This window comes from Ceratocystis lukuohia (assembly GCF_044167205.1).
Source record: "Ceratocystis lukuohia strain C4212 chromosome Unknown Supercontig2_pilon, whole genome shotgun sequence".
NCBI lineage: Eukaryota > Fungi > Ascomycota > Sordariomycetes > Microascales > Ceratocystidaceae > Ceratocystis > Ceratocystis lukuohia.
In genome coordinates this window covers 2,337,706-2,359,308 of record NW_027263521.1, presented here as the reverse complement: position 1 = coordinate 2,359,308, position 21,603 = coordinate 2,337,706, and the positions used below count along the sequence as shown (strand labels likewise).

Below are 21,603 nucleotides of genomic sequence, written 5' to 3'. Positions count from 1 at the left end.
AGCGAATTCCATTGTCGACATAAACTCAGCTTCTCTAATCTCTAGCCAACCGTTATGTCTCTTCCTACTACTTTTGACCGTGAGTGGATGGCTCGCCCGCATATACATAACCCTGGTGGGCTGGCTCGCACCAATTGAACAGTTAGCCAGCCTATACCCTCCTCTTCAAGCTCAACTCCAATAATGCCCAAGGCTAACACATCTCCAGGCCCTGTGCGGATTGCCGTGATCGGCGGCACTGGCCTCAGCAAGATTGATGGCTTTGAGGCTGTAGCCTCAGTGACTCCTCAGACGCCGTGGGGCACGCCCAGCAGTGCGATCCAAATTTGTCTGCACAATGACGTGCCAGTGGCTTTCCTAGCGCGCCATGGCGAGCACCACCAGTACGCTCCGCACGAGGTCCCGGCGCGTGCCAACATCGCAGCCTTGCGCCATCTAGGTGTGCGCAGCATCATTGCCTTCTCGGCCGTCGGCTCGCTGCAGGAGGAGATCAAGCCGATGGACTTCTGTGTGCCTGACCAGATCATTGACCGCACCAAGGGCATTCGTCCCTTTACCTTCTTTGAGGGTGGCGTTGTAGGCCACGTTGGCTTTGCAGACCCATTTGACCACCAACTGGCTGAAGTGGTCAAGGAATGCGCATCGGCTATGGAGGGTGATGGCGTGGTGATGCACAACTCCGGCACCATTGTGTGCATGGGTGAGTAATCTCTTTCTGTTTTCTTTCCATTCATTCTAGTTTTCCGATCGGGGGGAAAAGAAAGACATTCTAGCAAGGATCTACCCCGTAAAAGAGACTCATTCACGGCTGCTAACCTCTGCAATTTTCTCCCCCGTCCAGAGGGCCCTGCCTTCTCCACCCGTGCTGAGAGCAACATGTACCGCGCGTGGGGCGGCTCGGTAATTAACATGTCGGCGCTTCCCGAGGCTAAGCTAGCCCGTGAGGCTGAGATTGCCTACCAGATGATCTGCATGGCCACCGACTATGACTGCTGGCACAGCACCGAGGACGTCAACGTCGAGATGGTCATTAAGTGCATGACGCACAACGGTGTTAACGCGCGCAACCTGATTGGCGCCGTTCTCAACAAGCTGACCGCCCAGGCTGATGGCGATGTCGTCATGGCCAAGAAGTGGGAAGGCTCGGTCGTTGGTGCTATCCAGTTCATGACTAAGCCTGCTGGCCGCAACCCTACAGCCATGAAGAACATCGAGTTCCTGTTCCCAGGCATCTTCGAATCGTCGTAGTCAACGATAGATAGACGACAAAAAGTAATAAATAAAGAGCCTTGTATGTCGGGGGGGGGGGCCATGAATACAAATAGTACAAAATCAAAATGCTGCATAAACAAGACTATACATACGAAGACAAACCTGAACTAATGTGTCGTACAAAAAGAAAAGAGACATGAGCATATGTAATGAGAGAAAAAGAAAAACGCCAACCCTGCGACGTAAGGCAGAAAAAGTCAAGTCATGGCCGGCCAGTCAAGAAATAAAGAGGCCTGTATACAAGAGTCTAGTCCAACGAGGCAACAGCAAAAAGCCCAACATTACAAAAATGGCAGCACATGCTCAGAATCAAAGCAATGCATACAACGTGCGAACGCCCTTCTCCGCTGCCGCGATATGCCACGGCCTAACATCCCATTGCTCTGTTACACCACGTGCCCGTGCCAATGTCCCCAGCCCACGGAATTGCTTAAGCATTTCGCGGAGCATCGGGTCTACGCCACGGGCAACACCATCTAGCCACACTAAATTGACTTCAAGCACAGCTGGCGGGTCCTCACAGCGCATGCCGCCGCGCTTGACAAGGTACCCGGACGCCATAGCCAGGTTCTGGCGTGCAGGCATCATGGAGTTGTTAAGCCGGTGTGAGAGCACAATACCCCATGTTTGCTCAGCAACATCAATAAGCACACCATCACCATCTGGGTCGGAGGTTACGTCAACTGTAGATGGCGTAGGAGTTGTTGATGGGCCATCAGCTGTTGCTCTAGGGGTCGATGCAACTTCGGGCGTTGAAGCCTGTGGCGTTCCGGCTGGTGTAGCATATGTGGCTGACTGGACTGAGGCGCTTAGCTGAACAGCTTTAGGAAGGAGTTGCAGAGCTGGGGCTGTGTCAACGGCAAGCAAAACAAGATAAAATGAAGCTCTGGTTTCGTTCTGTGCAAGTTGTGTCCAATACTCAACCTCGGAGGGATCCATTGCACCACATTTGCTGATAACGACACGCCAGCAAACCTTCCACACCGCCATAAGCTCTATAGTCGCCTGCCAGATGTCCTGGGCAATATCATTCCACTGCATGCCCTGGCCACGAACACCTTTGCGGATGAGGCAGTACGAGGCCGTTTGCTGCTGCAAGCCTCTGCTGTCAGTCCAGGCAATGCTGATCCAGCGGTTATCCAAACTTTTGGCATAGGCAACGTGGATGCTTGAGTTTTCGTGCAGGATAGATTCAGAAGGCGCTGATGTCTTGAACTCGATGCTGCTCCGCTGAACAGGCTCATCAAGGAGAATGGACGGTGCTGGCATGGGCTGATTGAAGATGGAACAACGGTCGTAAGTTTCGATGCACAGTCGACTCAAGTCTGAGGGCTGGGGAGTAACAACACTAAGGGGCGCTGATATTGTATCTACTGGAATCAATTGGAGAACCAGTTCATTATTTGGAAACTTGCCGGTAGCTTCAAGAGAGAGACGATAGGCTTCATGCAAACGGTAGAAGGTGTGGCAGGCTTCGATAATGGTCGCAGGGTTCGAAGGCCAATATACGAAGAACACCACAAAATTCTTGCCCACCTCGGTTGAGGCTTCAAGAGCGTCACAGATTGCACTTGAACGCTCGGCTAGCGATGGTGAGATGTTCGGGAAAGCTGTTGCAAATGTGGTGGCCGAATTCCACCCTGCATCATAGACCACAAGACCGTCCTCGATTCCAGGATTAGACGTAAGGGTCTCGAAGGAGCCTAGTTTCAATGACTCGTACAGAATCTTCAGACGATCAAGAAAACACCTCACGTCGTCCGACAGGCCAGAATACCCAGGGAATAAGCATACCGCTCTAATATCTTTGTTGCCTTTGCACGGACCTAGACCTAAACTCTCCCAGAATGTGACAGCAGTAGGAAGAATCGATAGTCTTGACTCTGCCCTTCGCATTTCCAGGTGTGATGGCATTATGGTAAATAGGAGAGGCGGCCTTTCTGTTTCACGAGCTTGTGACCCAGGTCTCAGGGCACCGCGCTGTTGTTGAGAATTTGCCTGTGCGTTGGCTTGGACATGTGCCTGAGCCTGTGCCTGCTGTAAAGATGCCAGGTCCTGTGTGTCAGCTAATGACTTGAGATTCAACTGGGCTGGAGACCGGAATGATTTCGGAAAGACTTTGATAAGAGTCTGTACTGCCTGTCTAGCTAGAAGCGAGGATTTACGACGAAGGTTTTGAGTTGACGCAGGCTCAAGGCCTTTCTGGGCGTCTGTGTAGATCTTTAAAATTCCAGTTGAAGCTTGTTCTGTAACAACCTGTGCAATTGCGACTAAATCCTCGCCGCTTAGTTGGGGATACAGAGGGAGTGGCTCCGATTCGGCAAGGAACCTTGACATGATCCAGCCAGGTGAAGGAATTCTACTAAGATTTCCTGGCTCCATAGCAGAGTTACACTCTGTGTCTTCAGAGTCCCGCCCTGGCGTCCCCCTTGCTGACAATTCGTCCCCTGGTCGCCGGGGCCCATTGATTTTAATGGGAGATGTGAGCTCGTCACTAGACATACTAGTGTCATCCATGTCTGAAGCATCACTGACGTCATCGGCATCAGACTGGAGTTCCTCTTCCATGCCACCAAGCCGCGTCGGTGAATTTGTTAACGAGCTATTCTCCATAGCTTTTGTGACATGAAGCACAAGAGAATTGTTGTTGTTGTGACAAGTGGCTGGTGGCGCATTAGGAGCTGCAACAAACGGGTATGGCTTCGAGACCTTGCGGTGTTTTCCGTGTGTTCGTAGATAGCCCGTAGTAGGAGGTGCGGATGTGTCAAAACTAAGGCTGCGCTTAACAGGCTTGCGATCAACTGAAAAAATACCACCTTCAGCATACTTGCTATTAACTGCAGGAAGCGAGCTGTCAAAAGACACCTTATCAAAGACATTTCCCTTCCGGACCGAAGCTGAATGAAGAGGCAAAGCTGCTTGCGGCACCACTGCGCGCAGCCGTTTATACACTGCGTCTGGACCAAATGGACTAGCACCTCTTTTAAGACGATTTCCAGTGCTTTGAAGAAAGGAAACAGAGCGAGGACGGCCCTGAGACACGTTTTGGCGCATGGTATCACCCATGCTTCGAGCATGTCTAAGCTCAGGTTTAGTGAATACAGGTGTTTCTGAGTCTGGGGACTGCTTTTTAATGCTAGCAAAGTCAGGCGGCGGGGGCATAGACGGAGTCGGTAGATGCGAGCCGGAGTCCAAGTTTGAACATGAAAGGTTGCTGTTTTGTAACTGGGACTGTGTTTGATTTGGAAGTGGTGGAGGCTGCATTTGTCCACTATGTGAAAGTCGTCGAGAGGTGGACTGTATAGGTGAAAAGGCCCCTGAAACACCATCAGTAGAATCAAGTGTTTTGTCGTCAAAAAAGTTCAAATGTACATCAGCGATCTCTATTCCACCTCCCGAAGAATCACCAAGCATCTTAGCATCAGATCCAACTGCCGAGCCATTAAAGCCCCCAATTGGCATGCTAGGGCCAGAGGTCCAGAGATCCATAGCTGTAGTACTACTTCCAGCTATGGCAACAGTAGAGGATGCATTTGCTGGGCTAGAAAGCGCATCTTCGGCAAGGGTCAACAGTCCTATTGTTTGGCCTTGTATTCCATCAGGGGGTGTAGGATACATGGCATTATTGGAGTTCAAGCCTGGACGAGGAATAGCGTTGTTCAGAGGAGACTGTGCACTGAGCCCTAACATCTGATGACTTGATTGCGAATGCGACTGTTGTGGTTGTAGTTGCTGTGTCTGTGAAGTGCCTTGCTGATGGTGCATCTGATGAGTTAGCTGAAGGTTATGTTGTGAGCCATGTTTTGAATCTGAGTCCATGGAAGCCTGGGCTTCTCGGTCGGCCTTTCGCCTGGCGACCTTTTCTGCTCTAGCAGGTGCTTCTTGAAACCAGCTTTTTGCAATATTCAGCGCATCGTAGTCGTTTTCTTCATCTTCTAAAGGCCGAGGTGGAAGACACACCATTCGTCGTCGAATACACAATTTTAGCGGCCATTGTACCATGTAGCCTTGTCGCCCTAATCCTTTTGGGTCTGATGGCTCACTAGGACCAAGTTGAATATCAACCCAGGGCGCATTGTCAATGACAGAAGGTGGAATCCCTCGTACGCGAAGTAAAGTCGATATCATGAGTCTCCATTTGTTCGTTTTGTTGTCTGGTTGTTTGAATGCAGGGGTATATGGCGTATGTGCTAATAGAGCATCGATGCCGCCATCTGGGGATCGTAGTCTGCCTGGATATCCGAATGGCGCAAGAACTACCGCGCAGTCTGCTATAGAGTGATTGTATGTCATGGCCTTATCCAAGAGCCTAAGGCCTTCGTGTACGGTAACTGATATAGACACTAACAAAGCCCCAGCTGTTGTAAGATAAGCCTGAATTGTGGCGGTCGCTGTGGATGATGCTTGTGAATCATATATAGAACTCTTATCAGAGGGAATAAGCAATGTCCGGTCGTTTAGTGGAATTGCGCCGACGTGCCAGGCAAACGCAGTGTTGAGGGTCCCCTGGAGGGCGGTGATGAATAACGGGTGGGCTTCGAATGCGCTGATAGCAAGCGATGGAGAATCGGAAGATTTCGCGTTTGATAAATCTTGAGCCTGCTGCTGCTGCTGTTGTTGTTGTTGTTGTTGTTGTTGCGCAGAGCCGACTGCGGCACCAGGTCCAAGCCTGCTTTTCGCAAGAGACGAGGGCTCATAACTTCCAAGGCCAAGGAGTGACAATGAAAAGCCAGAGAACTCTAACGATTCAAGTGGTGTTAAAGCAGCCTGCTGCGGTTGTAGCGGCTTGGAGTCTTTATGGACGGTTTGGAAGTGCCACAAGGCACGCCTTCGGCTATCAAATAAAACAATGTGGCCGGCATCGCGAGCGGATTTTTCGAGGCCCTGAGCAGTTATGCCCTGGGTTCGTTTTGACTCAGGAACAAGGTTAAATAGCCTGTAGTTGATAGATGCGATATTATCCTATCGATGGGGAATATTGCATCAATTAGTAAGAGGCGCAGATTTGTATGTAGCCCTCAGGGCCCAAAGAAATAGCTATAGCACACTCACCACCACTAACGTGTTTGTTGCGCAGTCACCTGTTTCCATGCTGGCTATTCTTCATCCGTTGCTCTCGGTCCACGTGCCCTGGGAGCCCCAATCGGCCTCAGGGCTCGGGAAAGGTAAGAGGGGCGAAAGGTTTAGAGGCGACGATCGCTAGATGATATAACTGAAGGCTTTTCGTGAAGTCGATGATAGATACTTTGGGTTGAAGGATAGCGAAACAAAAAAGTATGGCTTGCTATGTAAAATAAAGCGATTGAGATTTATCGTGAAATCCAACAAGACGAGGCTGAGAGGTTGCTTGTTGGAAAATGGTAAGGCTGTGGCTATAGAGTTGGTGATTTCCCTCAAACTTGGGGTTCTGTAGAGAGTGTATGCGACAGGATTTCTGACTTGTCATGTACTTGTTATAGAGTAAAAAGAAGGGAAAATTGAGGCATCATAGGTGCGAAGCAAAACTTCAATAAATATTACAAAGGAGCAATTAATTTGCTTTCTGATGTAGAGTGCAACAATCACAATAACAAAAGAGACTTTACTGCACTTAAGATTTTAACAACGATCTTAGGTGCGAAACCATGAACCCGTTCACACGTCTGCTGGGGTTCTGGCAAGCATAAACCCTAAATTATGACAGAGCTATAAGACCGGTGTGCCAGCCGGTATCAGCTGTCAAATGCTTTTGTTTAGCGCTAAATTAATTACTTGCACCACCCATGTCATTCGTATCTCATCAGTATCAAAGAACTTTCTTAGGCTATGATAGTAAACCCTCTTGTCTCCTCTAACACCGCGGCCCCTAACTGGATTACTGCCCCCATTTCATCATCTTTCTCTTGATCTTGACTTCGTGCAGACCCTTCTCTAAGTCTTCAGGCCTCAAGCGAGGTGTTGGTGGGATCTCATCGAAGTTATTGTGAGATGGCTGTTCCCGCGAACTGGGTGGCTTGCCAGTTTTTACAGATTTGGGAAATTCAGATCGACGGGGTGTTAGAGCATTAACAACTCTGCGGGCGGACTTGCGCATGCTCTCACGAAATTTCCACTCATTCTTCTTGGCGATAAAAAAGATGACGGAACTCGCAACTATAGGTATGATCTTGTTAGCAACTAATTCAATGACGAGGCAGGTACATAGTGCTCTGGGCTTCCTAGACTACTTACCCCCAATTATCGTGGCAAGGACAACAAACACGATTATAGCAATCATGCCTCCGGTCGAGATGCCTCCGTTGGAGGACGAGCTTCCTGATGCACCGGCTTCGGTACCATCAAAGACACTGTTACTGGTACTGTCATCTTGGCCGCCTAATGGAAAGGTATTGTTGGACATGATCAGGTTATCCGAGCTAATGGATCAATATCCAGGTCTGGTCTGAGTCACGCTGTTTGCCGATTGTTGGTGATGAAGGATGCAGATGTTGGTATGAACGGGGTAGAGGAGAAGAATGTGCATGTGGTAGTATCTCCCTCAAAATTAGTGAAAACGGGAAATAAGAAGAGAGGAACGGAGCCCGAGAAGAAAGCGTGCATGACTTCTATTTGAGTTTCCCTCCCCTTGGGACTTATATGTAGCCTTCCGCATGCTTCTTAACAACCAGTGTTCCTACTCCAGCCGCCTCAACTTAATATTAGATCCTGTACAGGCTCGAATGAGCCTGCTATCTTCAAAGCCCTGCACTTACCCTGGCTCCCTTAAAAAGTCCCATTGAATAATTCCCATGGTCGTCACTTGTTGTCTGCTTTCTGAGACGGTTCACAACTGCGGGCTGCATGACCATACGGCCTTGTTATTGGTGGTCATGATTCCGTAAGCGCTAGTCGAAGCGCCGCCGAGCTTATACAGGGGCAAAGAACCAGCCATTGTAGCCAATCAGGACCACTTGATAGATATAGTGGGGCTATAAACCGAAAACATGTTGAGCATCAAATCTTCAAGAAATAGTTGGCAGCAAATGAACTAGCTTTTAGCTTGTATTATCGGCTCTTGAGAGCCGTGTCGTAGTCGAGGATAGCAGGAGAGGCGCATTGTTTGATTCTAGTTTTGGATGTTTTGTCCTGCACCTGCAGACTTCTTTTTATGGTCGTTAATGCAAGAAGGACAGAAAACAAGTTTAGAATGCTACTTTGGTGACTTTATTTATGAGAACAGAATTATTAGAAAGATAAATTGAAGCATAATAACTCTGTAGGGTTATCACGTAGCATTCCAGTGACTTGAGGCCATGATCAAGTCTATGACTTCTATCATGTCAAGAGGCTGTTAACCCCATAAAAACAATTAACCCTGAGATCATGTGACACAAGAGCCCCACATATCAAATTTACCCCCACTAAGAGCTTAACGATACTTGCTTGAAAATCAAACCCTCTAATGGCGACTGCTAATCGTCAGTTTGGTAAACATTCGGCTGTCCAACTTATATTTGTATTTGTTCGGACCCACGCATAAATTGCTGGCAGTGTTACTGTTCAAATAGACTCACACTACCCAAGGAAAGTGACTGTCTTTTCGGCCTTGCACTCATAAACTTATGACGAGCGAGACCTAGTCGCAGCTTCACTTGCAAACCCCAATATGGATACGAGAGAGTCTGATGATGAGACGATTGAAGAACGCTGCTTTTTGGCAGCACTGAGCTGCATAGAAGGCCATTTCCTGGATCTCCCTTCTATGGGCCCGTTAACACTAGCAAGGGTTGCTTCTATAGTAAATACGACTCTTGAAAAGACTCACGGAAACGCAGCTAGACGGTAGGCTTCCAAGTACCACTTCTTCGCATGGATTCTCACTGACTTTCATGGCAGAACCACGCTGGCTAAAAATGTGAGCATATGGATTTCGTTGACACGAGTCTTTGGCTCGGCAGTTGCAGACCTAAGCAACAAATCACTTGGTCCTCTGCTTTCATCAGCTGATCATGACCGACGGGCTACTTCGCAAGAAAGCAATACACTGGTTGTAAACAACTATACGTCTCTTAAAGAGGACCTCCAAATTCTCATCAAACTCATGCACATTGCTCGTAATCTACTGGTGACTGCTGAGCCTGAGATACCACAATCGCTGTGCGCTGCTGTTGTATTCGACCATAGTCTCTTTCAAATTATCCTGCTCTGCATAAAAGTTGCTAGCAAGGGTAGTGAAGGAGAAATGCTTGATGATGTATCTCAGGCAAACTTGATCGAGATCAACGAGCTGTTCAAAAAACTACTTGTTGTCAGCTTGCAACAAACCCATAATTGGATTGCCAAGCACGAGAGAAACAAGATGTCTTTTTGGTTAGATGTGCTGTTTGATTACGATATTGGGTCATTATCGCCGCCCCAGTCAAGTTCCTTGCTATTCCCTACCACACCCGATGTGCCGACTCTAGAAGGGTTCTACCCTAATCGGGCCCGTTACCAGATTCGCAAATGGATCGAGGAAAACTTCTCGGTGCACCCAGAAGCCTGCGAATTGTTATATAAGGATATGGAGAAGAATGCATCTGCTGCAGGGTTTGGGAGTGTTGACGGTGCTGTTATCGATGGTCTCGCAGGCCAAGCCCAGCAAAAGTCGCCTCCAGAGTGGCAAAACGCCGGTACTCCTGTTGGAAAACCAGGCGCTACTGCAACTGAAACAAGCTCTGTTATTTCTGAAGAGATCGAAGTGTGGTACTCGAGATATCGGGCGTCATGCTACGTTGGTGCAACGATGACCACCATTGACAATACAAAGGCCCAGATCGAAAACTGCAAGTCGCAGAGATTAAATCGCTGTTACGCTCAAAGCCAAGCTGCAACAGCATCTACACCTGGCAATATACCTCCTCGTGCTTCGACATCGGCGGAAAGCTGTACCGATGCTTGTTCTGAATATGCGGATGATTATGGGGAGGATGACATCGAGGAAGATGATGGCTTATTAGCTGGTATTCTTACCGAGATACCCAACATTCTTGATCCAAAGCAAATTGAGGCTTTGCACATGATTGTCAAATCTTGCGTTATTGACACAAATGGGACACCCTCCACGCACAGCACCGAGCTCCAGAAAACTCGCTGCAAGATGTTCCTTGCATTGGAGTGTGGAAAGAGCCTGCTTAGAGAGATACTAGTGTTTATTGCGGTCTGGGAGATGGAAGAGAACTCGTTGATTTTCAAGTTGACCAACCAGATTATCCACTCTATCCATAAGACTGCTTTGATCCCGTATGCCTGGCAAAGCCTCCGCATACCCAAGGATATCATGTCTCCGGCGCAGACTGTCTTGCTGCGCATGATCCATCAGATTCTTGAGACCAAACGAGACAACTACCATCACAACATCGCAGAGAACAGCAACTATACCTCATCAGAAGAATTCACCAACGACTTGACCCTGATTCACTTCCTCTTCCATATTTTCCGCTACGAAGTTGTACCAGAGTGTCTAGCCCTCATGCACATACAAGCTCAAGTCCGGGAGAATAAACTAGATCCCTTGTACTTCCCTGTTGATCTTTGGGATATGGACCGTGCAAAGGACGGCCTAGCTGTTTTCCTTGACCTTATTATACTTGTGGCTGATATCCCTGAATCTCGTACGCGCCTCATTGAGTGGGAGGCCATCTTTGATCTGGTAGCTCTCTTAAATGGGCTCGATGCCGCTGTTGCTAAAAAGCCCCTGGTTTCGGTTCCTAGCAGAGCCCGAGGCTCTTCTAACAACAACACCTCCGACCAGGCGTACCCCGATGCCAGTGGTCAATCAGTACATTCAATCATGCAAGAGCCCGCGTTCAAGTTCCCTTGGAGCGGGCTTAAAGCCCAGATTTTCACCATCATGGCGCACCTGCTCCAACCTCCTCTAGGCCGCAACAGTCCCGGGAACGCGGCGGTTCAACAGCAAATTGTGCGCAACAACGGCATTGTGCCGCTGCTCAACAGCTGCGCTTATGATGACTATAACCCGTTTGCCAAGGAGCGCGTAGCAGTCTGTCTGAAGTGGCTTCTTGATGGTTGTGAGGCCGCAAACAACTTCTTTAGAGATCTTATTAGTCTAGCACCGCCAATGATGACTAGCCCTGGAGGCGCACAAGCTGGTGCTGGTGGTGCTGGTGATGCTAATGGTAATACTGGCACAGGTAGCAACAACATTACGTCTCAAGCCATACCAGAGACCACACGCATCCGAGTCGATGGTATTGAGGGGGAAATCAACGTAGAGGTGCGCAAAAAGTCTTCCAAAGGCAAGGCGCCTGTGAGACATCGAGAAGTGGAGAAGGGCATGAAGGCTATGAGCCTAAACTCCAATGGAAATACAGAGATGGAGGAAAACTTTATGTAGGCCTCAGGGGCTGGCCTCCCAGCACGACTTTTTCTCGTTTTTTATTTTATTCCCTTTTTTTTCTTGCATACGCTGCTAACAAGGCATCCACCCACTCATGGGATGAAACCCAATTAAGACAGCACCGCGCGGAAGGGGGAGGGGAGGGGCAATTAAAGTTAGCAGTCGCTGGCAAGCCAAGCCAACAGGCTACGATTTTCACGATGCATACATGTCCCTAGAGCTACCCCAACCTCTTTTTGAAAGGGGAAAAAAAGTAAATCATCACATAATAGAAGTTATTTTTCTGGAAACGGAGCTGGGGATCTGTTGTGTCTGCGATGTTTTACCTAGTTCCTGGCTGGTAGAATCAGATTATTACACACATTTGGAGAAATTTTCAGCAGACATCATCATACGGTGAGTTTATTATGCAACTAAAGCGGTAGTTGCAGCACAAACACTAAGGGAACGGCAGGTGACCAAATTTTTTGGTCTTTTGTGCGCCCGTACTTTCCAGATATAAGAAAGGGACAAACGGAAATGCAAACATAAGCGCCGGTATAGGAGGACAACTAAGCCTAATACAAAGGGGCCAGGGACGAACGAGAACAACAATATGGGCAAGCCACAACTTTACCTGGCACAGCCGAGGTCTAGAGTTGGAGAAGCTACCAAGCAGACATTTGTCTCACTCTAAATAAATACAATGTTTTCGGATCACGAGTTTCTTCCGCTGTCTTCGCTCCTACCAAGGTGATCCGCTATTGTATTCGCCCTCAATATGAGTCTCCTCATCAAAACACCACGTAATGTGCATAGACGCCCACCTTCATGCATCTGTGCCACTCCAGCGACTAATCCAAATTCCCCGTTCTTTTCTGTAGGCAGCCAGCCGGGCTCTCTCACTGCTTCGTACCATACAATACACGCACCCGTCTAGTTGTCCTTGCCACTCAAACCCAACCTATCATCATCGCAATGCACAAACTCTGCCTTTCCAGTCGGTCTTACCCTCATTACGTACACACACAAGTTCCCCGGCAGTCAAAGAATATGCATTTGAGATGGCAGCCTCCTCAATCCGCTTCGGGGAGGGCGTAACGCGTGAGGTCGGCATGGACCTGAAAAACATGAAGGCGAAGAACGTCTGTGTGGTCACAGACCCGACAGTCGATTCTCTACTGCCCATGCAGCATGTCCGAGAAAGTCTGGACCAGGAAGGCATTACGTACACAGTTTTTAATCGTGTCAAAATCGAGCCGAAAGACTACTCGTAAGTGTGATGGAGATTATGTTTGTCCATGGCTAAACGCTTGGAATTTTATCCTAAGTATACGCATTATACGCGCTAATTGACTAACTTCCAACCGTCCTGCAGCGTCATGGAAGCCATCGAGTGGGCCCGACCCCTCAACGCGGATGTCTATGTGGCAGTAGGAGGCGGCTCAGTCATTGATACAGCAAAGTTAATGAACCTGTACTCGGTTTACTCCGAAGCCCCCCTGTCTGATTTCATTGCTGCTCCATCAGGTGCCGGCCGGCCCATTGATCGTCCGCTAAGACCCCTCATTGCTATCCCTACCACAGCCGGCACCGGTAGTGAAACGACGGGGACCGCTATTTTTGACCTCACCGCCCAGCGTGCCAAGACTGGTGTGGCACATCGCAATCTAAAGCCGCTTCTAGGCATCTGCGATCCGCTCAACACACGCTCGATGCCTGCAGCTGTAAAGGCAAGCTCGGGTCTAGACGTCCTATGTCACTCTCTGGAATCTTGGACGGCAATTCCATACACCGAACGTACACCACGTCCAACTAATCCACTACTTCGACCTGCATATCAAGGCGCCAACCCAATCAGCGATATTTTTAGCCTTCATGCTCTACGGCAAACAGTGAAATATCTTCCTCGAGCCATAAAAGACCCCAACGACCTTGAAGCACAGACGGAAATGCTGCTTGCAGCAACGCTAGCGGGTGTGGGTTTTGGTAATGCGGGTGTCCATTTATGCCATGGTGAGTCGGGATTGCCAGGCGTTTTGAGTTGTTCCGTCTTACGCTTTTGTACGGGTTGTGGGATGTTTACGGGGTCAATGATACCACACAAGCTGCTAAGTGACCAGGGTCCCAGTGCTAACCCATGTTTTGTTTTACAGGGATGTCATACCCTATTGCGAGCCAAAACCCTGGCCAATACAAACATATGGGTTACCAAGTTGCTTCGCCAATCATCCCACACGGAGTTTCAGTGGCAGTGACTGCCCCTGCCGTATTCCGATTTACTGGTCCTTCTAACCCTGAGCGACATTTACAGGCTGCCGAGGCGTTTGGGGTTGATGTTAGCAACGCGGCTAAGTCTAGTGCTGGCGAGATTTTAGGTGATGCGATTCGTGAGTTTTTGTATAAGCTAGGCGACCAGCCCACAGGGCTCAAGGCGCTAGGTTTTAAAGATGGTGATATTGATCAATTAGTTGAGGGGACATTGCCGCAGGGCCGAGTATTGAAGCTGGCACCAGGACTAAAGATGGAGGAACAAGAAGAGGAGAAGGAGCAGCTTCGTCGTTTGTTTGAGGATTCAATGTGAGGAGAGATTGCGTTTGTAACTTGAGTATGCCAAATTATTATCATCCTGCGTCCGATGTTTTTTTGTTCTTGGCTTAGCTTCGAATGTTGAACATGTTTTTCTCTTGTGCTTTTTTTTGTTAGAGCGGAGATTAGATTGTAGGAATTCGGCTACAAGAAAAGATTGATCCACGGACTTAAGACACCCTTGTTCTCGGTAGCATTAGACTCTTTTATAAGAAGAACTTTCAAACTTTTTTTTCCCACTCTTCACATGCTATGACCAAGCTCCCAGTGGAAGCGTAAACTACATGAAAGTTCAAGCTACAGACGATTTGTGAAGGAAGACGAAAATAGCAACGACAACACCAATAAAATAAATAGTAAAATCGGCAGCGGCAGCAACAAGAAACAGCGAGAACGGTAAGCAAGAAGTAGCTGAAAAGATGGTGGTGTCTATTAGCTAATAGGAAGGGCGAAGAAAAAATCATGCTCATATTGCCTAACGAAAGTTTGACCTAACGAAAGAGGGGCCTGCTGAATCATCCAAGCACCGGGTCTCTTGTTAGGTGGCCAAGTTCGATGAGAGCTTCTTCGACCTTCTAAGCACATCCAAGAACAGGTTGATTCTAGATGGTTCTGTCCCTCTGTGGTGGTACAGAAAGAAGCTACGAGACAAGGGAGCCATGGCAAAGCCATAGGCGAGGGCGCGGTAAAAAAGATTGGGGGTTATCGATCAAGGATCCTTAACCTGAAATCTGGAGTGGCTCAATAAGTTCCAGACACGGTCAGGTGAATTTGGCACAGGGAAGGAAAGGGGGGCGTTCTAGGCTGCTGTATAAGCTGTTACCTTGAGGACTATTGACTGTTAAGGCTGTTAAGGACAGTGCTCTGGAGGTCAATGCTTGTCACTAGGCAAGTGCTGAATTCCGCCAGGGTAAGAAGAAGCGTTGTAGCATCCATTGTATGGTATGGGAAGTGGGTGGTAGGAAGTACTTAGCTTAATTTAACACACTAATACGTCCTAAAACGGAAGCACCCCTGTCAGTGGATTTCCTGCTGACAAATTGACAGCCATCATCAACTCAAGTAAACGCCGCCCTCACCCTCCTCCTAAGCAAAAAGACTCCGGCGAGCCTATTCAGGAAGGTTTTTACAGTTCTTTTGCGCTGCACCTCATTCTTACTCATATCGGAGGGATAATTCACTTACGTCTTATTGCTGATAGCCTAGAGCTTTGCAAATTAATGCAACACCTTTGGGAAAAATTAACTATTTTCTTCTCCTCTCCCAGAATCAAGCTTCTGCTTTGTATCTGATACGATACAATAACTTCACAGACAACCAAAGTCTAGGGGGCACAATCCACAGCGGCCCTTTGACTACTCCACACTACGTACAGAAGCCCACAAACCCACACAGTCAGAGCGAGAACGAGAGCGAAAGCGAAAGCGAAAGCCCGAGCTAAAAGTAACTATTCAATTTAGCTCCAAAAGCCTATCGCTTGTCGGCTCTCGTCGCCTATCCTATTCTTAACTTGGTTACTTGTCTTGTCTTTCTTCAATCACCTTCAACTCGCTTTTTTCTCTTTTTTACTTTCCCTTCTCTGCTATCCGCATTTTCCATCTACCTTGCATTGTTATCGTTTATCGTGTCTTGCTGGCCTCGACTTCCCATCATCGTATTCGCATTGTGTCTTGATGAACTGAACTCCGCTCATCAGGACATTTCGTGATCTTCTAGTCTCTACGTCATTAACAACGCCGCTATCATCATCAATTACTTTCCGGTTTTTTTCGTTCGGTTATCTACGTCATATCAACCCACTGTTTCTGTGTCTATATGTCCGGTGTGACCTTTCGGCGCCCATAGCCATAGCCGTTCATCCCATCAAATACTATCTCCGAGTCCTGGATCTCTCTCTAGATCTTTAGATCAGGCCAAGATGGCTTCCCAAAACAACATTCCCAATGATTCTTCTTCATTGACGCTTACCTCCGAGCAACAAAAAGTGCTTTTGGACGCCTTAAACGCGCAAAATTCTGCCGCCCATACCAACCAGTTATCCAGTGCACCGCAGACTTCTCAGGCATCTAGCTCTCTTTCGCTGTTCCCTTTTGACTATGGCTTCAATCATGAGTCAAACTTTGATTTTGACTTTTCTGGTGATGGCCCCAGTCTTCTTGGCGATACTTCATTAGTATCTACTCGACCCGAACATGCCGAAAGTGGCGATGGCGTTGAAGATGCCGATGGCGGGGATTCTGGCTGCAGCTCTGTTTCTGGTATTGTTTCCAGCCCTTCCAGGACAGCCGAGAAACGGTCTCGTACCGATGAACTGGATGAAGATGCAGACACAGCTCAGGGGAGCTCAAACAAAAAACGCGAAGGCAAAAAGCCTGAAAAGATTCCCAAGAAGCCTGGTCGAAAGCCTCTTACCGAAGAGCCAACAACAGTAAGATATCCATCCCTCTTTTTCTTTTTTTTTCCTTTTTTTCTTTCTATGAATAGCTGTTTTTGTTATCAAAGGATGCCGTCCACGCCTGTTTTGCTTACTTAACCCACGAACGCCCAACCCTGTCCCGGAATTACCCTCCCATCCTGAGGAATTACTGACGTCATCTTTCTTTCCCTTTTACACCCCCAAACAGAAACGCAAGGCCCAAAACAGAGCTGCACAGCGCGCATTTAGAGAACGCAAAGAAAAGCATGTCCGCGACCTTGAGATCAAGGTAGAGGAGCTGGAGAAAGCTTCCGAGGAAGCTAACAATGAAAACAGCACCTTACGGTCACAAATTGAACGGCTTACTGATGAACTTGAGCAATACAAAAGAACTGTGCAGCAGATGCACCGGGGCTCTGAAAGGCCAAGGGGCTTTGGCTCTGCTGCCATCAACAATATGTCAGACATAAGCTTTCAGTTTGAATTTCCCTCATTCGGCTCTCTTCCAGGCCCTCAACAACAGTCGCCAGGTCTGTCAAATTACTCAAATGCCTCTCGCACTTCCACCACATCACTCCCAAACTCTACCGGCCCGGCAAACACCTCTCCCGCTATAGAGGCCAATAATATCTTTAATGCTAAACCCAGTGCTCAGGGCCAACGGGATTTGGCCCAGTTCCCTAATATTTTTAGCTCTGGGGCCCCCTCCCAGGGTCAACATAAACCTGGACCGCTCTCCAACATTCCGCCAATTGGGTATAGAGCCACAAGCTCTCCCTCAGCCTCTTCAAACTCCAATCCTGGCACGAGTTCTTCATGTGGTACCTCCCCCGAGTCCTCCAACCAATCACCTATAGGCTTAAGCAAGTCTGTCGACACTATGGCTACTATCGGAGAGGAAACTCCTCCTATGGCCAACACTGGTTCAAGTATGTTTGACAAATCTCAGAATGGCGCCATGGGCTCTATACGCTCCATTAATGCCATACTCTAAATAGAAAGTGAAGGATGTACGCGGGAATCATATGCTAACACTGACTTAGATCTGGCTGGCTTGAACAATCTGAACATGAATTTTGACTGGCTTGGTCGTCAAAACGGCGGCCGGTTTGATACGGAATTGTTCAGCCAGTACCGAGAGTCGCCGGACAGTGTACTGGCCATGGGGCTGGATGATGCTGGGCTGTTTGACAACTACGAGACCGATTTCCTCACTCCACAATTTAATACCATACCTACACCACAGGCGCAAACCTTCAAGCCGACTAATCTTATTCAACAGATCGACGCCCAAAAGGATCAAGATGATGTTACTCAGCCTCAGACTGCCCAGCCTCCTACTTCCCAAACCAAAACCTCCCAGGCCTCTGACACTGACACTTCCCATCCTTTTGGCATGCCATGCAATCAAGTTTGGTGCGTAATACAATAAGACAGTGCTGGCTTCTAGCAGCGCCGACACAGAGTCATAGAGTACTAACCTCTTCTATAGGGATGCACTGCAAAAATGCGCTAACTCTAGCCCGCAAGACTTTGACCTCGATGCTCTGTGCAATGAATTAAAACAAAAGGCCAACTGCTCAGGCAAAGGTCCAGTTGTCAGAAAAGTCGATTTTGAAAATGTTCTCAAGAAGTATTTAGGAGATAAATGGCCGCCTAAGCCCCAAGACACGGCTTTCACGACAAACTCCTTGTGAGCCCCATTACAATCTACTGCGAAACTTATGGGCCCGATTCTTTATTTTTCTTTTTATTTATACGATATTTCACTCTCACCTCTCTTTGCTAGCTCTGCCTTCTTCCAGGGTATATTGTACTATCATTTTCTCCATCGTCATGCGAACCATAATACCACCTTTCCGGTCCATTTTCTATCAGGCTGCTTGTATGTCATCAAAGGACGATGACAATTGATTTCTAGGACTTGGCATTCTAATGGTTTTTATCCGTGGATTTGAAGTTGAAGATTTATTTTGTTTATTTGTCCCACAGCATATTCTTGCCATGTGAAGGGCACCTCACTTACTACTCTTTGCACTTTTTTTCTACGTTCTTCTCTTTTCATATTGACTTACTTGCTCTATTTGTATTTGGTTTCCTCAGCTTGTTGATTGACGTGAAATGCCTTTGGAAATGCCACGCCAGTTTAGTGTATTTGCACACCAGGATGGACATTGTACTTTTAGTTTTTTTTTTTTTCATTATTACCATGGTTGGGTTGCTTGTTACAAATGGTACACCTACATGTTTTGATGATTTGGCTTTCTGTTATTTATTCCAGTGTTTATCGGGGTTTTTTTTTCACTCTTCGCATCATTTACAATTACACCTTCGAAGCTTATGGATATAGGCAATGCAACGACGGGACATTGTTGAGCCTAAGACACCTTCATATGTTTCCGTCTAGGAGGGGAAAAATAAGAAAAAAGAAATGACCTCATCTTTACGAAAATTATTTTAAAGGAACTCGTAGAACAGTATGTACTTGTAACCCTAAGTTCCATGTCCACCATGCCATCTAACCCTATAAGCACGAAATTTCCATTCCAATCCGAATTTCGTTGGAGGTTCTGACTCAAAACCCAAACTCAATTATGATCAGGAAAAGCCCAGATCGATTAATCCAGGGGTAAACCTCGTTTGCCATATCCTGAATGCCACGTTAGGGAGACCTTGACTGTTCAATTTTCTCCTTTGCTTTATTGGGGTTTCTTTGGGCTTTTACTTTTTTAGATGGGTCCCCGTTATTTGCTTAATACCATCTTTATAACATACTTTACTATAATAGAAGAAACCCTCGGCCCCCCGAATAATATCCTCAACGCAGGCTTGACTAGCCCCCTCACCAACAACCTTGATCTAGCAACAACGAATCCAACTAGTATTTCTTGTCAGACGTGGGCGGAAAACTTGATCAATCTCTCCCCTTTGGAAAAACTCGGTTTGTTGCTTAAGCAAAGCTTCTAGGGTTGTGGAGAGCCATAGACAGAACGAACACCAACACCACGTTATCTACACCGCTCTATTCAACAGGTCTCTGCAGCCTTGCTTCCTCAAGATGGATATCGCCTACGATCATATCCAGGAGAACGCATTCAACAAGGACGAGGCGCCTAGCAAGAATGATGCGGATGCAAGCGAAAAGAACGAGAAGCAGCAACAGGCACAGGCATCGCTAAACTCAGACATCCAGGAGGCATACAAAGCTATTTCATCGAGTGCATGGGGCGCCAAGATTGGTGGCTTCTTGGGCACCGTCGTCAAGCAGGTTAGTCAAGCTCTACTTTCTTGTTTTTTTTTATGCTATGCTGAGTTTGCCTTGCAAGACTGACTCCTTACCTTTTTTCTTTGCCTTTTGCTCCCCTATAGAGCGAGACCGTCTACCAAACTGCTCAAAAAGAGCTCACCGCCGCTAGCACCGAGGCTACCCGTGGCTTCTCAGACCTCCGCGAGACCCTCATCAACCGCACCCGTGCCATATCGCTGTCCTCTCCTAACGCCCAGCCCGACTCTGAAGGCGATAGCACTACGCCCACAGCAGATGCCGGCCGCTCGATTGACAAGGCCGCTACCATCAACGAAGAAGAAGAAGAGGATCTACTGTCGCGACTAAAGAAGGAAGCTGCTAAGCGCCTTAAGGATATACAGCGTGCCGAAGACGCTGCGGACGCCGCGCTCCTACAATTTGGTTCAAATGTGCGGGATTTTCTCAAGGACGCTATTACTGTCGCCCCGCCGACGGATGCCGATACTGCCGCGCAGTCGACTTCTAGAGGGGTCGAAGGAGCAGCTAATAGTCAAGGTGCAACAAGCACGGTTCTATTCGAAAGTAAAGATGCGCAAGGCAAGCGGGTGATTCACTCGACGAGGTTTGATGCCCAGCTACATGTCCTGCACACGAATCCCAACACGTTGCTCAAGGCACCCGAGCAAAGCGAGCAGTTTACGGAATGGGAGAAAGAGTTTGATGTAGAGGCCAAGACGGATGATATTGCAGCTGATCTCGAGGAGTATGCTGAGCTGCGCACAACCATGGAAAAGATTGTGCCGGAAAAGGTGTCTTATGCGCAGTTCTGGTGCCGCTACTACTTCCTAAGACATAGTATCGAGACAGCTGAGAACCGCCGCAAAGAGCTCTTGAAAGGTAAGTTGAATTATAAGCCCAGCATAGCCAAGGGAGCCAATACAGACTTACAACACATGCTAATATTATTTTGCGTTTATAGCAGCTGCTGCCAGCAATGAGGTTGATGCCTGGGATGATGACTCTGAGGACGACGAGTCCAGCTCCGATGAAGATTCAGAGAGCAACTCAGACGATGGCGACGATGACGGTAAAGACTCTAAGGCTGATTTGAGTAAAAAGGGCGCCCACATCAAACGACCCGTTTCTGCCGGCTCCAGTCGAACTATCCAGCCACCCAAATCCAAGACCACTGCAACTACCACTGCTGCCGCTGGCTCCAGCACGCCCACTACTTCTGCTACCAAGACCGCCGAGGGTCGCAAGTCTAATGAGGGCGATAGCGATACAAGCTATGACGTTGTCGGAGCCGCATCCGGTGTACCCAGCCACGCACCTAGCAAGGCAGCGTCCAAGCACGATAACGAGTCGAGCGACGATGATGAATCTTCTGAAGAGGAAGACTGGGAGTAGAGCGTGTGAGCGAGCGAGCAGCTTATGAGCATATGAAATGTTGTTCCTTGACTGCTGTTTCGTCTAGGTTTTCTAGAGCAAGCTTCCTCCCTACTACTTCTTACGAACATGTGATTTTGAAACTGTTTCCTTTTATTCTTCCTTTCCTTTTTTTTTTCTTTCATCTGGACGTTGCTTGGTCATGAGGCGCTTATATGGAGGCTTGTTCTTCTGTCTTTTTCTCAGTATTTGTTTTTTTGTAATCTTTCTTCTGATCCTCTTCCTGTTTTTATGATTACGTCAGAGTGACTTGTTGTTGCTTCACTTTCCCACCGAATGTCTATTGTTGGTTAC

General features: G+C 47.9%; 7 protein-coding genes across 7 annotated transcripts; 5 read left to right on the top strand and 2 right to left on the bottom strand.

Moving 5' to 3' along the window:
- Positions 1-183: 183 nt before the first annotated feature.
- Positions 184-1,248, top strand: HOO65_020584 (S-methyl-5'-thioadenosine phosphorylase; the record flags this gene model as incomplete). Its single annotated transcript, XM_071006906.1, has 2 exons — positions 184-700; positions 842-1,248. 2 exons carry the CDS (start codon positions 184-186, stop codon positions 1,246-1,248), a joined length of 924 nt encoding a protein of 307 aa, XP_070861222.1.
- A 333-nt stretch (positions 1,249-1,581) lies between these two features.
- On the bottom strand, positions 1,582-6,363 carry HOO65_020583 (Mediator of RNA polymerase II transcription subunit 13; the record flags this gene model as incomplete). Its single annotated transcript, XM_071006270.1, has 2 exons — positions 1,582-6,234; positions 6,325-6,363. The coding sequence occupies 2 exons, from the start codon at positions 6,361-6,363 to the stop codon at positions 1,582-1,584; spliced, it is 4,692 nt and encodes a 1,563-aa protein (XP_070861221.1).
- Positions 6,364-7,126: 763 nt separating this feature from the next.
- HOO65_020582 (uncharacterized protein) lies at positions 7,127-7,651 on the bottom strand (the record flags this gene model as incomplete). The annotated part of the gene is made up of 2 exons (XM_071007084.1): positions 7,127-7,404; positions 7,483-7,651. The coding sequence occupies 2 exons, from the start codon at positions 7,649-7,651 to the stop codon at positions 7,127-7,129; spliced, it is 447 nt and encodes a 148-aa protein (XP_070861220.1).
- A 1,245-nt stretch (positions 7,652-8,896) lies between these two features.
- Positions 8,897-11,626, top strand: HOO65_020581 (Copper transport protein 86; the record flags this gene model as incomplete). The annotated part of the gene is made up of 2 exons (XM_071006445.1): positions 8,897-9,072; positions 9,127-11,626. The coding sequence occupies 2 exons, from the start codon at positions 8,897-8,899 to the stop codon at positions 11,624-11,626; spliced, it is 2,676 nt and encodes an 891-aa protein (XP_070861219.1).
- A 1,046-nt stretch (positions 11,627-12,672) lies between these two features.
- Positions 12,673-14,192, top strand: HOO65_020580 (NAD-dependent methanol dehydrogenase; the record flags this gene model as incomplete). Its single annotated transcript, XM_071006730.1, has 3 exons — positions 12,673-12,881; positions 12,987-13,624; positions 13,765-14,192. The coding sequence occupies 3 exons, from the start codon at positions 12,673-12,675 to the stop codon at positions 14,190-14,192; spliced, it is 1,275 nt and encodes a 424-aa protein (XP_070861218.1).
- Positions 14,193-16,115: 1,923 nt separating this feature from the next.
- On the top strand, positions 16,116-18,310 carry HOO65_020579 (uncharacterized protein; the record flags this gene model as incomplete). Its single annotated transcript, XM_071006538.1, has 4 exons — positions 16,116-16,625; positions 16,822-17,542; positions 17,657-18,029; positions 18,106-18,310. 4 exons carry the CDS (start codon positions 16,116-16,118, stop codon positions 18,308-18,310), a joined length of 1,809 nt encoding a protein of 602 aa, XP_070861217.1.
- A 1,361-nt stretch (positions 18,311-19,671) lies between these two features.
- On the top strand, positions 19,672-21,270 carry HOO65_020578 (BSD domain-containing protein C22A12.14c; the record flags this gene model as incomplete). The annotated part of the gene is made up of 3 exons (XM_071006703.1): positions 19,672-19,881; positions 19,983-20,757; positions 20,840-21,270. The coding sequence occupies 3 exons, from the start codon at positions 19,672-19,674 to the stop codon at positions 21,268-21,270; spliced, it is 1,416 nt and encodes a 471-aa protein (XP_070861216.1).
- Between the last annotated feature and the right edge of the window lie 333 nt (positions 21,271-21,603).